This window comes from Oryx dammah, unplaced genomic scaffold (assembly GCF_014754425.2).
Source record: "Oryx dammah isolate SB20612 unplaced genomic scaffold, SCBI_Odam_1.1 HiC_scaffold_3, whole genome shotgun sequence".
In the NCBI taxonomy this organism is placed as follows: Eukaryota; Metazoa; Chordata; class Mammalia; order Artiodactyla; family Bovidae; genus Oryx; species Oryx dammah.
In genome coordinates, this window is record NW_024070187.1 from 12,100,375 (window position 1) to 12,113,343 (window position 12,969).

Consider the following 12,969-nt stretch of genomic DNA (forward strand, 5'->3'; position numbering starts at 1 on the left):
TGCATCCTTAAAACACTGATGAAGATAATTTTTTTTTTGCATTTACAAAGTGCCATCTTTACATTGGTCCTCTCAGTTACTAGAGAGTCTCAACAGAGACAGACAGGTCAGTGTAAAGGGACTCATTATGTAAACAATGGACTTAAAGAAGGAGGCACCGAAACTCTTTCTTTCAAATACAGAGAACAAGTAAGCAAAGCATGTGACATTACATGTAATTATTCCAAATTCTGCATACCTACAGCATAGCAAGAGAAAAGGCGCGCCCTCAAAGCAAAGGGCAGAAACCACATAAAACCCTGGTGAAAGACACTAGACACCACAGCAAAGGTCTTGACAGACAAAGCAAACCATTTCAGAGTTCCCACGTGATGACCCAGGTGCTCTGGACCAAATGTCGTAGAGAAATGAGATGGAAAAAGCAACATAGTCTAAAGTCATTAAAAACCAAAATGTATAGTCTGGGACTGGTGTAGTTTCTAAAAGCTCAAAGATGATGATTTATTAAAATAGTTTTTAGTCTTAAGATGTGCAAGGAAATTAGATCTCTATTCCTTCGACTATGAGAATGCAAAGCCCCAGAATTAAACAAAGTGATAATAAAATATCATAAGGGACATATTCTATCTACTAACTTATATAGACTTCTTCCACCATACATTTCAGAATTTTACATAATAGGGATGTTTAAAGTTTTGCTTAAGTCTATGATTAATCAAATGTACTCGAGAATTAACACTAAAGTACTAGTTTAATGTTTAAGCAAGTAATTGTACATCATTTCCATAACATGATAAAAATTATGAGTAGCTAAGACATTTATTGGTAGTTCAGCTGGTAAAGAATCCACAATGCAGGAGACCCTGGTTTGATTTCTGGGCCGTGAAGATCCTCTGGAGAAGGGATAGGCTACCCACTCCAGTATTCTTGGGTTTCCCTGGTGGCTCAGATGGTAAAGAATCCACCTGCAATGTAGGAGACCTGGGTTTGATCCCTGGACTGGGAAGATCCCCTGAAGGAGGGCATTGTAACCCACTCCAGTATTCTTGCCTGGAGAATCCCCATGGACAGAGGAGCCTGGTGGGCTACAGTCCATGGCTGCAAAGAGTCAGACACAAATGAGCGACTAACCACAAAGCACTTAAAAAAATACCTAAGAGTTGATTCTCACACAACCCTATGAGGCAGGTAGTAATTAGCCTAAGTTTAGAGAAGATAAGTAAAAGGTTAATATCACTCAGCTAGTAAGCAGAAGTAGGATTTGAAATCAGGTAGTCTGCATTCAGAGACTGCACTTTAAACAGTTGTGTTGTCCTGCTATCTTATTATCTAGTTTTGGGGACTGCATAAAAACTCAGAGCTATATTTCACTCAAAAAATTTGAAATGAATGAAGGGCACTGCCTCTTGGCAAGTTGACATGAGTAAACATGCAACCTAGCAATAACTTTATCCCTTTTTTTCCATAAGCATAACCAGAGATCTCCTGCTCAGATCCCTATAGTATAACCAGTTAAGAAAAACGACTTAGGAATTGAAAAGTGCAAACCAAAAGATGTTCAACATGTTTAAAATATTTTTATGTAAAAACCACACTCTCGTAGCTTAATGTGTCCTAATGAGTTTGGGCTCTTGATATTTATGACTAGCCAAATCACAGATGAGCAAGTTCAATCTTTGATCTTTGTGCCCAGAAAATCAGTAAGCAAGAACTTGAAACACTGTCTCGTTGAGGAGCAGCATTTTGCTTCTCTGGGTACTTACGATCAAATATTAATGCCACTTTATCATGTAAAACCTTTATATAATGTATAAAGTTTGAATCAAATCCAAGAAGGTGATTTCCTTGAAAATGCACTGCTTGTGTTTAGGGACTGGCATTTTAAAGTGCCTGGTAAAAGAATACAAAAAATAATAATGGTAGGAAATTGAAAGAACAGAGACACTCACCCTAGTTTTGGCATCAATCTGACCACCACGATCCAGTAGGAGCTTCACCATGTTTGTGTTTCCCCTTTTGGAAGCCACATGCAGAGGAGTGATTCCATTCTACATCGTGGAGAGACCAAACAAGAGCATGTTGGGTGTGACAGGGCATGGTGGTGATGGCTTTGTGCTGAAGAGCACAAAGGAGATTGTGACCTATTTTGCAGTTTTATCCAAGGTTTCTATGGCTTCAGTGCTTTTGATTTTTAAGGAACAAAAAAAAGCACACAAACCACAAAGCACTATAGAGAATGAAAAACATAATAAGACTGCATAACTAAGTTAGTCAATAACTACAACGTATGAACTAAATCTACACATCACAGTCAAGACACAAAGGAAGAATTTTGCGTAATAGAAGCAAAATTTCAGATCCTGCCTAGGATAGAGCCAAGTCCAAAGTCTATCTTTCTTAAAACATTCATGCACTTAAAGATTCTGGGATCCTAAAGGTTGCTATGCTTAAAAATGGAATATACATATGTCAATAAATACCCAATGGAAAATTGATTCTTAAAAACATCTTCAGAATAATTCAGTATGAAAAACTTGAAAATAATTCAATATAGTTTCAGGGCAGAAGACTTCTAAGGACAAAAACACTGTAAGCATGAATTATATGTATTTCTTTTCTTGGCTGTTCTATAATCATCATGATGTCAAGGATATGTACCTGATTTTTTGGTATGCTATGGTTTTGCAAAATCAAAATATTGCATTTACCGTATATTAAGTATACTGAATTTTATATCTGTCATGTAAGTAAATTCTTTCCAGTGAAAGTATACCATTAAACCTATAACACATCATAATATCTTTAGCTAATAAGACTCCTCATATGACCAAATTCTCAATTTATTTTAAAAAATCCATGTCAAATTATGTGCCCTATAATCACTGTTAGGACATAGTATAAATGTACTTATATGTTTTATACTGAGCATTTTAACAGTTTTTTGTTGACTTGAAGCTTCTCATTCATGACTCATGGTGTGACCTTTAAATGTAACTGCTCATACTGATGTCAGAATCAGCATCCTCCTTATCGAAAATGATCTGCATACATCTGAATTGACACACTAGTTTTTCACTTGCTGGGTCGTAATGACTTCCTACGACTTGGAGAGAAAAATAAAATGGAAAATCTAATTTCTCCAGCACAGATAATTCCATTAAGAAAAAAATAAATAAAATCTTTATCACTGTTTATTTTTACTTTAGTGAAATGCCAAATTCCCTGGCAGTCCAGTGGTTAGAACACTTTAAATGCTGAGGGCTCAGTTTAATCCCTGCTCAGGGAACCAAGATGCTGCAAGCCACACAATGTAGCCAATCAATAAATTAAATTAAAAGAGAAACTGTTTGAATCCATACCCTGGCTGTGAAGTCCACAGCAGCTCCCCGGTTTAGAAGAAGAGTTGCCACGTTGACGTTTCCATAGTGGGCAGCGATGTGCAAAGGGGTGAATCCACTCTATGGAACGCAAAGGAAACAGCAGTCAGTAAAGCATTTTACCTCCATGTGTTGTAGTCACTGGATTAGTGCAGAAAATCACACGGTAACTGTCTACCTAACACGTGGGCAAAGTAAATCAGGTCATAAATGCTTTAATAAGATTTTTAAGTTTGAGTGGTATTATTTAAATTTGGTGGTAAATAAGTCAACATAGAAAGGTAAACAAATATCCTATATTTCTTGGCAACATTATTTCTAATTACTATAACAATTTATTTATTTATGAGATTGACTGTTTATATAAAACCATGTTTCCTGAGTTGATTTAGCTTTAAAGCAAAACAAAATATGATTAAACAACAGTATTTTTTCAGCCATAGAATATAACTATGAATAAGGAATGTTTTTCCCAAGAAAATTTCACATCTGTTTTTAAAATTTGTATTTTAGTTTGGGTATTTTTCAAAATGAAAAATAGCATTGGTTGATATTGGATCTTTGGAACTATGAATATATTGTGAGAAATTCTTACAGAAGATATACAATTTCATCCCACATCATTTATACTATCCCGATATTTCTATCCTCTTTAACAACTGAGTTTTGTCAGTCTATATTGTTATGAAAAAAAGTTTAAAAAGCAATAGTTAAACAATACAGTAGAATAAATATGAATATAAAATAAAGAAAAAAATTAAGTGGAATCCAAATTTGAATTTAATTAAAATAAATTTTATCAGTAAGACTAATATAAAAAATAAATTAAATCATATGAGCATTAGAGAACGGTTTACTCTGAGTGTTTTAAAAATGAGTCTGAAAATCTTAAATAGAGAAAAGCATATTTCCTTTCATTTTTGCTAATGAAAGCATAGTTAGAAATTTCTGCCATTTTCACAGCAGAAGCATACTGATTCTTTTCTTATTTACCATATTAAAAAGCATTGTTTCTGTTCTCCCTAATTTCCATTGCTTAATAAAAATAACAGGAACAATAAAGACTGTTCCTGTAAAGCTGGGTATCAAATCCTGCAGTTCTGAGACCATTTTGCATTGCCCTCTTTCGTTTGAAATGAATTGTGATATACACAATATTGTTCTTAAGAAATGTTACTCACATCACAACCATTATTTTCCTATTCCCTTAGTGACTTTGCTTTTAAAATGGCCTAAATAAGTAGTCAGATACCTTGGGTAACAGAAATTCCTCTGTGCTAGTAGCCAAATTAGCTGCAAATAATTTCCAACTCTAGTGAAGCAAGATACAAAATAAGAATAGCGACTATGAATCCAAAGCCTACGCTTATAGTCATGATATTTTTATTTTCTGTCTACATGATGCCAAATATTCATGTCAATACAGAAGAAAAAAAATCAGCCTACAACCTGGGGGCTATTTTACAAAATGTCAAACTTTAATATTTTAGGAAATAATTGACTAGATGTTTTTCATTTCTATCTTGATATTTCCTGTCACCCAGTCATATCCTGAACATGTATCTATTATTTGTGTTACAATTTAATTTCAGAAAAACACAGAGATCACTGATGAATCATTTTCAAATCATTCAAGTATAATAATATTATTTTTCCCATTTTCAGAAATAAACTAATTTATTGCTTGACACAGCCTCATTGAAAATCCACAGTGCTGCCTCAGGCTGTGACTCTTGGATTAGCATAAGGCTGGCGTAAGCCCCTCAGGAATCCTTCCCTGATTAACAGGGAGATGGAAGGCTCAGGTCACGATTCTACAGGACTATGGATGAATGGGTTTCTCTTCTTTGCTATTCTACTGTCCTTGAAGAAACACTTCTAACTCAGTATGTATCTACTCAAATTGCTGCATAATGATTAGAACCAACACTGCTTTCAAAAATGTAAATAATTACCAAAAATCACTTAAAAGTAAAAATATTAAAATCAGTAATTAAGATATATCAATTTGTGTTATTCTAGTCTTGAGCAATTTCACCAAGCAGTTGGGCATTTTTTAAAGTCTCTGACCTAAGATTTGGAACAGAAGAAATGATATGAATAATTTAAGTCTATTCACATCTCAATGGATAAACTTGCTAATAAATAGGTATTAGTTTTAGAAATATACTACTTATACTAAGCACAAATGCTCAAAATCCCCATAGGTCCACAACCCAGTGATCATATGAAATGTTAATCTAGAGAATTTTCTCAGCAAAGTGAAAATCATCTACAGAAACAGTCACTTGCTTTTGAAGGTTAAATTTTATAATACAGCTTAATTTTTATAATACACTTTCAACAGTTTTTGTATTAGTGCCTCTTGATAGCAACAAAGAGAGACCACTACACACAGACACTCACACACTCTCTCACACACACACACATACACACACACACACTCTAAACCAAATGCTCTTATTGATTTTGTTGGTGGATGGGACTTATTTAGGTATGTGGAAAACAGATGATTTCATGACAACTATTATCAGATAGCAAGATGATGAAAATATTTTGTTCATGATATGCTCAACATCATTACTGATTATATAGAACGTGGTAAAAAAAAATACAAAAAAGGGCAGTTGCAATTAGATAAGAGGATAAAACACTGGCAGAGCAACCTCCTTAAATTACACTTCACTAGATTCTAAATGGAGAATTCTCATTAAGAGAAGGAGGTCACATCTCTTATTGGCAAAAAGTTAATAACAAAGCTCACTTAGTAAAATACATATTATGGAACAGTATTGTTTCATGCTCCACTCTAATGAGCTATTTAAATAGTTATACTGATTAATAATGTTTCAAAAATATGTTATATTAAAATTTTTGAATTACCTATTTGCCCTAATTATGGACAAAGTTTCCAACTTAATTTCCTAATAATGAAAGTTCTAATCATTAGTATGAATTAGTGAGCATTTATTCTATTGGACAAAAAATACAATAAAAATTTTAAAAAGATATATTTTGGTATAACCGCAATACTGTACCTCGGTTGTCCTATTCACCATCATCTGAAGCAGTGTTGTGTGGGGAAAAGAGGGAAGATATTACACAGTGCAAAATTAAGGAAACAATCAACCTGCTCTCTGCAATTGGCTACACCATTCCAGCATGCCAAAATGCATTCTATTTAGCAAAGGCAACCATAACACTACACAATTGTATCTTTCTATTTCTGTTCCTGTTATTTTTTATCATAAATAGAATAAATAAGATTTCTAAAAAGCTTCACCTTTTAGACAAAATTATCTTATAGGGTTCTTTTTTGTTTTCTTACTGTACCCAGTAGACAGTCCCCTTTATTCTGAAATACCTCTGAAAGTAACTTATCTCTTTTGATGACCAGAAGTAATTTTGCATTATCACCATGGCCTACTTCTTTATCATCCCCCAGGAGGAAGCCGGCAGCTGAAGAGTTCCTGTCCACAAATACATGCAGCTTTTACCTTGGACTGTACGTCAGCGTTGTGATCGTTCTGAAGCAGGAGGGCGGCAGATTTGGTGTCATCTTTCCTGGCTGCGATATGCAGAGCTGGCAGCCTCACCTTCCCTTTGGTGTCGTTCTCCAGGAGGATGGCCACTGCCTGGTTGTGTCCCTGCTGGAGCGCCACCGCCAGGGGCGTAAAGCCATCCTGGGAAGACAGAAGGAAAAAATTTCCATCAACTTTGGGAAGCCTGGGATTCAACTCCAAGAAACAGTGCATCTAATTTTCAAATTAAAGATTAAGACTGACAAAAACATTGGAAGGAATAAATATTACTGTGAGGACTGCAGCAAATTATAGTCATTTATTATACTCTGTACTGGCTTCATCAGATAGTTTAAAATATCTGTTCTATACAGATTTTTAAAAACATCTGCATTTCCTAATGAAGCATACTGCACACAGGATATGCTCAATTATGTTTTGAATCTGAAAATAAAAATTAGAAGCAACCCAAAGTGATGCCTGCTTATACAAAGAAAACTGTGGGAAGGGGAGAAATAATGAAAACCAAGTCTGACTGATATGGTAGCCAACACAGGGAAATAAATGACATGACTAACTTTGCAAAGCTGCTAAATATCTCTGTATTGATTAAGGAAAACAACAACTGTTAATGGGATGGTCTATTACCAATTAATTTGGGAAACCTGGGACATAATATGATCTAAAATTCTTTGGCAAATAAGGCTAATTCATTAATTTTGCACTTAGTTGAATTATATGTCTTTTGAATATAAAATTGTGCTAAATAATGTAGAAAATCAGTCTTTCACTTTGAAACTTAAAAAACAATTAAAGAAATAGCACAGATCATCAAAGTTAGAGGAGTCTTACTGGTAAATGGATAACCATGCTGGGAAACTGGGAAGCTATATTTTCTTTCTGGAAACATGTATTCAAAAATGGAAAGGTGACAAGCAGAAAAAAAAAATATACTCTAGGCTCTGCTAATGTGAAAACCTCCCTTAATTCACAAAAGCTTGAAATAAGTCTCAGAGTTAAAAGTTTCCATTCATAGAAGACACAAGAGGAACTGGATGGTTCATCTAACAAATGCATAGCAGACAATGGCTATTTAACCGCATCTAACTGCTCCATTTGTTTCCTAAGATAATTTAAAAAAGGTAACTGTAGGATTCCCCTGGTGGCTCAGTGGTAAAGAATCCTACCTGCCATTGCAGGGGACACGGGTTTGATCCCTGGTCCAGGAAGATCCCACATGCCGTCAGCAACGAAGCCCGTGCACCACAACTATCGAGCCTGCGCTCTAGAGCCCAAGAACTGCAATTATTGAGCCCACAGGCCACAACCACCGAAGCCCACGCGCTCTAGATCCCGGCATCCACAGCAAGAGAAGCCGCCACAAAGAGAAGCTTGCGCAGTGCAATGAAGGCAGCCTCCGCTTGCCACAACTAGAGAAAAAGCTTGCGCAGCAACGAAGGCCCAGCACAACCAAAAATAAGTTAATTAATTAGCTAACTTTTAAAAAAGGTAACTGTAGACTTTGGAGGGAAAATTATTTCCTCAAGTGTACATCTCATATATGCACTACTGTCAGGGGAAGCACACTGATTGAAACCGCCCACCCGGGGCCAGGCACCACAGTAACCATTCGCATGAGTTGTTTTATGACAGGAGGTCCTGGTGAGGAACAGGGAACTAATAAGCCACCACCAACCGGAAGAGTTCGGGAAAGGTGGAAAGGAGACACCGGGGGTCCGTCCACTTCCCAGAAACCCTCTCACTAGCGTCCACCTTGGCTGAGTGACGCGTGCGCCACCAGGAAAGACTCTGAATTAGAGCGATTGGCCAAAGACCACCCCGAAACTAATCCCACCACCATAAAACCCGAGACCAGGAGCCACACAGCAGAGCAGTGCTCCTGGGTTCCCTTACCCTACTGCTCTCCACCCGGGGGCCCTTTCCCAATAAAATCTCTTGCTTTGTCAGCACATGTGTCTCCTCGGACAATTCATTTCCAAGTGTTAGACAAGAGCCCAGTTTCGGGCCCTGGAAGGGGTCCCCCTTCCTGCAACACTACCACAATAAGGACTGCATTTTCAAAATTAGAACTGAATTTCAAATCAACACATTACTTAATGAAATGGAAGAGTAGAGCATGTAGTGTTGTAAAATGAAAGAGAGTAGCCTAAGTTTGGAACTTTGGCACAAATTAAGTCCTCTGTGAAGGAGGAAAGAACAGGCTCATTATCATACATATTTAATTTGATTCCCCCTGCAAGAGTGAGATAGTTTATATTAAAAGAGTGTGAACTTTATTTTTTCCTTAGAGACAAGGCACTTGCTGACAGTACAGGACCTGATTTAAAAATTCCTAGCTTTCAATTTTGGTAACATTCAGGAAGAAGAAAGAAAATAGAAAATTATAAAAATGATATTGGCAGAGATGAAGTGCATTTTTTGGTTTTCCAAATATATTTTTCCCTCCTAATTTCTATAAATGTATTATATTTCAAACATAAAAATAAATAAATAAAAATGATATTGGATGGACAGATAACTCCCTGCAGAGAATTTAACTTTGAATCTCCACCACATGATATCATTCTAATCTACACTTCATGGAAGAAGAGTAAATATTTGAAATTATTTTTTTCAAGTAACTCTACTAACTCTATGAAAAGGAAACCAATATTAAAATTCAATAAGCTTCATTTTTCACCATCTATTTACCAATGCTAATTACTATAATTATGGGAAATTTTAAAACTTTAAATATTTATTTTCAAATATGTGTTTCACTGCCATGCTGAATGATCTCAAACTATCTGATAAACTGGTCATAATGTCTTGCTTAGTAATTTTTGCAAATTAGGGCTATTAATGGGTTCAGAGTGTCTTCTTTAGGTATTTTCATACATGCACACATAATCATTGAAGGTATTTAGCAATACAGCCTAAAATATCACATAGTAATCAACTATAAAGCCTGTGAAGATGTCATTTATTCACAGAATGATAACTAAAGCATGCACTCGTGCATGTTCAGCTAGGTCTGACTCTTTCCGACCCCATGGACTGTAGTCTGCCAGGCTCCTCTGTCCACGGAATTTTCCAGGCAAGAATACTGGAGTGGGGTGCCATCTTTCCCTCCAGGGAATCTTCCCAACCTAGGGATCAAACTCCCATCTCCTGCATTGGCAGGTGGATTTTTTTACCACTGTGTCACCTGGGAAGCCCAACAGACTAAAGGGAAACATGCAAAGAGTTTTCCATTAGTGCATTTTCTGATAACCATTAAGGCCAGTGGTGTGGAATAACCAATTAAGTTTATATATGTCCACTCAGAAAAAATTATAGTTATTTAAATGATTAAGGGGCTTCCCCTGTGGTTCAGCGGTAAAGAATCCACCTATAAGGCAGGAGACTCAAGAGATATGGGATGGATCCCCAGGTCGGGAAGTTCCCCTGAAAGAGGAAATGGCAACACACTCCAATATTCTCACCTGGAAAATTCCATGGGCAGAGCAGCCTGGACAGCTACAGTCCATGATGTTGCAAAAGTTAGACACAACTGAGGATTCCTAATGCAAATGATTAAAAAATGAAACAACAGGCGTAAACGAACCTCAACCAGGATTCAAAACCCCATGCGACTGACTCACAAGAGCCACTTCTGTGGCTCTTCTTCTTGCAAGATTGACTTCTGTGTGGAAATCAAAGACCATTTTCATTTTCTGAGAACCACAGTGTGACATGGACTCAACCAATGCAACACACAGAAAAAGGCGTTAATATTTCTGGAAACAGACTGAGATGGTACAGAGGTCTAGTCTGGAAGAGCCAGGAGACAGCTGAGAGTGCTGGCAGGCCACGCTTCCCTAAACCACACCCTAGAAATAATAAGTCTATATGATCGGCAGAATTCTGTAGTGTAAAGATTTCTCCAGGTAAATGAATCTGTTTTCAAGGAAATAAAACAAATGCAGATAAGCATACTTAGCTACAATTCTCAGAGGATGTGATGCAGAGATATAGTCTCCTACTGTTACCCAAGCTTTGCCTGAAGATATTCACATGCTACTCATTGATAGAATTAGCATCTCAGAAAGTCATAAAATCAATCATAAGATCATAATTGTAAAAATTACACTGTACCCATGTGGTAAGAGGGTAAAATCTGTGTGTGCTGAGTAGAGAACATGAAATCGTTCCACACTAGGTAGTTGTATTTTCCCGTCATAAGCAGGAAACGTGGTCTCATTAATAGTGATGTCTTGGGATTGTTTTTAACTAATGAGAATAAGCTGTCAGAAAGTTACTACGAGGCTCCACAAAAAGTTTTCTATCAAAGCGCCTGGACATGAATTCAATAGCTTATAATGACCTCTCCCCACAATGCAGGGTAGAATGCAGGTTGTGTTTGTTTCATCTGGAGATTTAATTGCCCATAAAGGAGGTCATTTAGACATTAAAAATTAACAAGACAGTTTCTATTAGTCATCTTTCACTCCAGGCCAGGAGTTTTAAACTTTTGTCAGTGGAGCCACAGAACATGAACCAGGGAAGTTAAAGCTGATTGAAATGGGTGAGGAGAGGCATGTCCCATGGAGGTCTCCTCCCTTCCTCTCCTGTGTCACCTACTCCCAACCTTCCAGGGGCCCCTGAGCATTTTCCCCAAGCTCGAAAACATCCTGACCATCAGGTACAAATCACTATTCCAAACAGTCACTAAAGTCACTCCTTAATCTGCCTAGGGCAAAAATTGGAAAATACAAAGCAGGTTCTGCTTATTGCAGAACACACTCAGGGAAAGGAAAGTGATACACTATGTTGGCTCATTCCAAAACCATTTCTCTGTCTAGATGTCCTGAATATTTGGAGACTGGATTGATTTTGAACATTCTACTCTGTTGCTGCCATACCCACAGTCATACAATCACGTCATAATTTGAACTTCAGAAATACGAACAGCTTTCTGATGTTCTATTCCTCATGAAACTGTACCAACACAAAGAACTATGAATCAGTGCTTATCACTAAAAAAAAAAAAAAAAAAAGTCCTTTTAAGGAATTGTATTAGATCCTAACAAAGATAAAATACTGATGAAAAGAGATGGGTAGAATTTACTATAATTTGATTTTAGAACGGTATAACGCTCCAAAAAGGCTACAAAATGGCAAAATTGATGGAAGTGTGATTTCACATAAGAATAAATTGATATGAATCCCAAATTATAAACTCATTGAACTGTGCCCTGGATTGCTCATTCATGGCCACTGTTGTAGATTACAATAGTGACATAAACATTCCAAAAATAAAGATAACGGAGACCCTTTACAGTTAGATACAAAGAAATTGGACATTAACATCAAAAAAATCCAAGTCTTTAGAGTTGACAGTCTTACCTCAGTAGCGGTGCTCTGATTAGCTCCATTTTCCAGCAAATATTTTACAACATCAATGTGATTCTCCTGGGCAGCCATGTATAAAGGAGTGAAGCCATTCTGAGGACAAACAGTGAAACAGGTATCTTCAATCATTTGACAAGTTTAAAGCAGGGAAGAATACAAGACAAGGAAAGAATGAATCCTATGAAGAAACATTTTGAAATGTTGAAACAAATAACATACCTTCATACTGAAGAAGTCATACCCGCATTTACCATCATAAAATTAGACAAAATCAAAGTTAACCAATTCCCACCTAAGATATTTCAAAGAAGGAGGAGAAATGGAAGAAACATCTCCCTCATTTCCTGCCTTCATTTCAGTATCAGAGATTCACATTTCTTATCACCCAACACTGTGTTAAAACTAAAGATATTTAGTATCTAAATATCTATATAATTCTATAATATATAGAATTCTCATTATATATACTATCTATATACAGTAATCTCAATGTAATATCTCCTGTATTTATCAATTCATAAACCTTTTAAACAGATGATCATTATCTTGAATATACACATTTTAATACTCTTAAAGGTATAAAATATTACTCATATCAAAATAGGCTGGGAGACATTATAAATCTGATTGAAAATTTAAAAATCTGTATTTCAATGTTCTGACTGAGGTAGCATGAT

At 36.2% G+C, this 12,969-nt stretch overlaps 1 protein-coding gene across 11 annotated transcripts in view; it reads right to left on the reverse strand.

Annotated features, from left to right (window-relative positions):
• Nucleotides 1-12,969, reverse strand: part of ANK2 (ankyrin 2) — a 251,354-nt gene that overhangs the window by 132,487 nt on the left and 105,898 nt on the right. For 8 of the 11 annotated variants that reach the window (XM_040237434.1, XM_040237440.1, XM_040237436.1 and 5 more), the window contains exons 5-8: nucleotides 12,287-12,385; nucleotides 6,875-7,060; nucleotides 3,360-3,458; nucleotides 1,950-2,048 (exon numbers count right to left, since the gene is read on the reverse strand). In XM_040237434.1, coding sequence (XP_040093368.1) covers nucleotides 1,950-2,048; nucleotides 3,360-3,458; nucleotides 6,875-7,060; nucleotides 12,287-12,385 — 483 coding nt within the window. Of the gene's footprint in view, nucleotides 1-1,949; nucleotides 2,049-3,359; nucleotides 3,459-6,415; nucleotides 6,440-6,874; nucleotides 7,061-12,286; nucleotides 12,386-12,969 lie in introns of all 11 variants that reach the window. The other 3 variants (XM_040237432.1, XM_040237433.1, XM_040237443.1) reach the window with 1 other exon arrangement.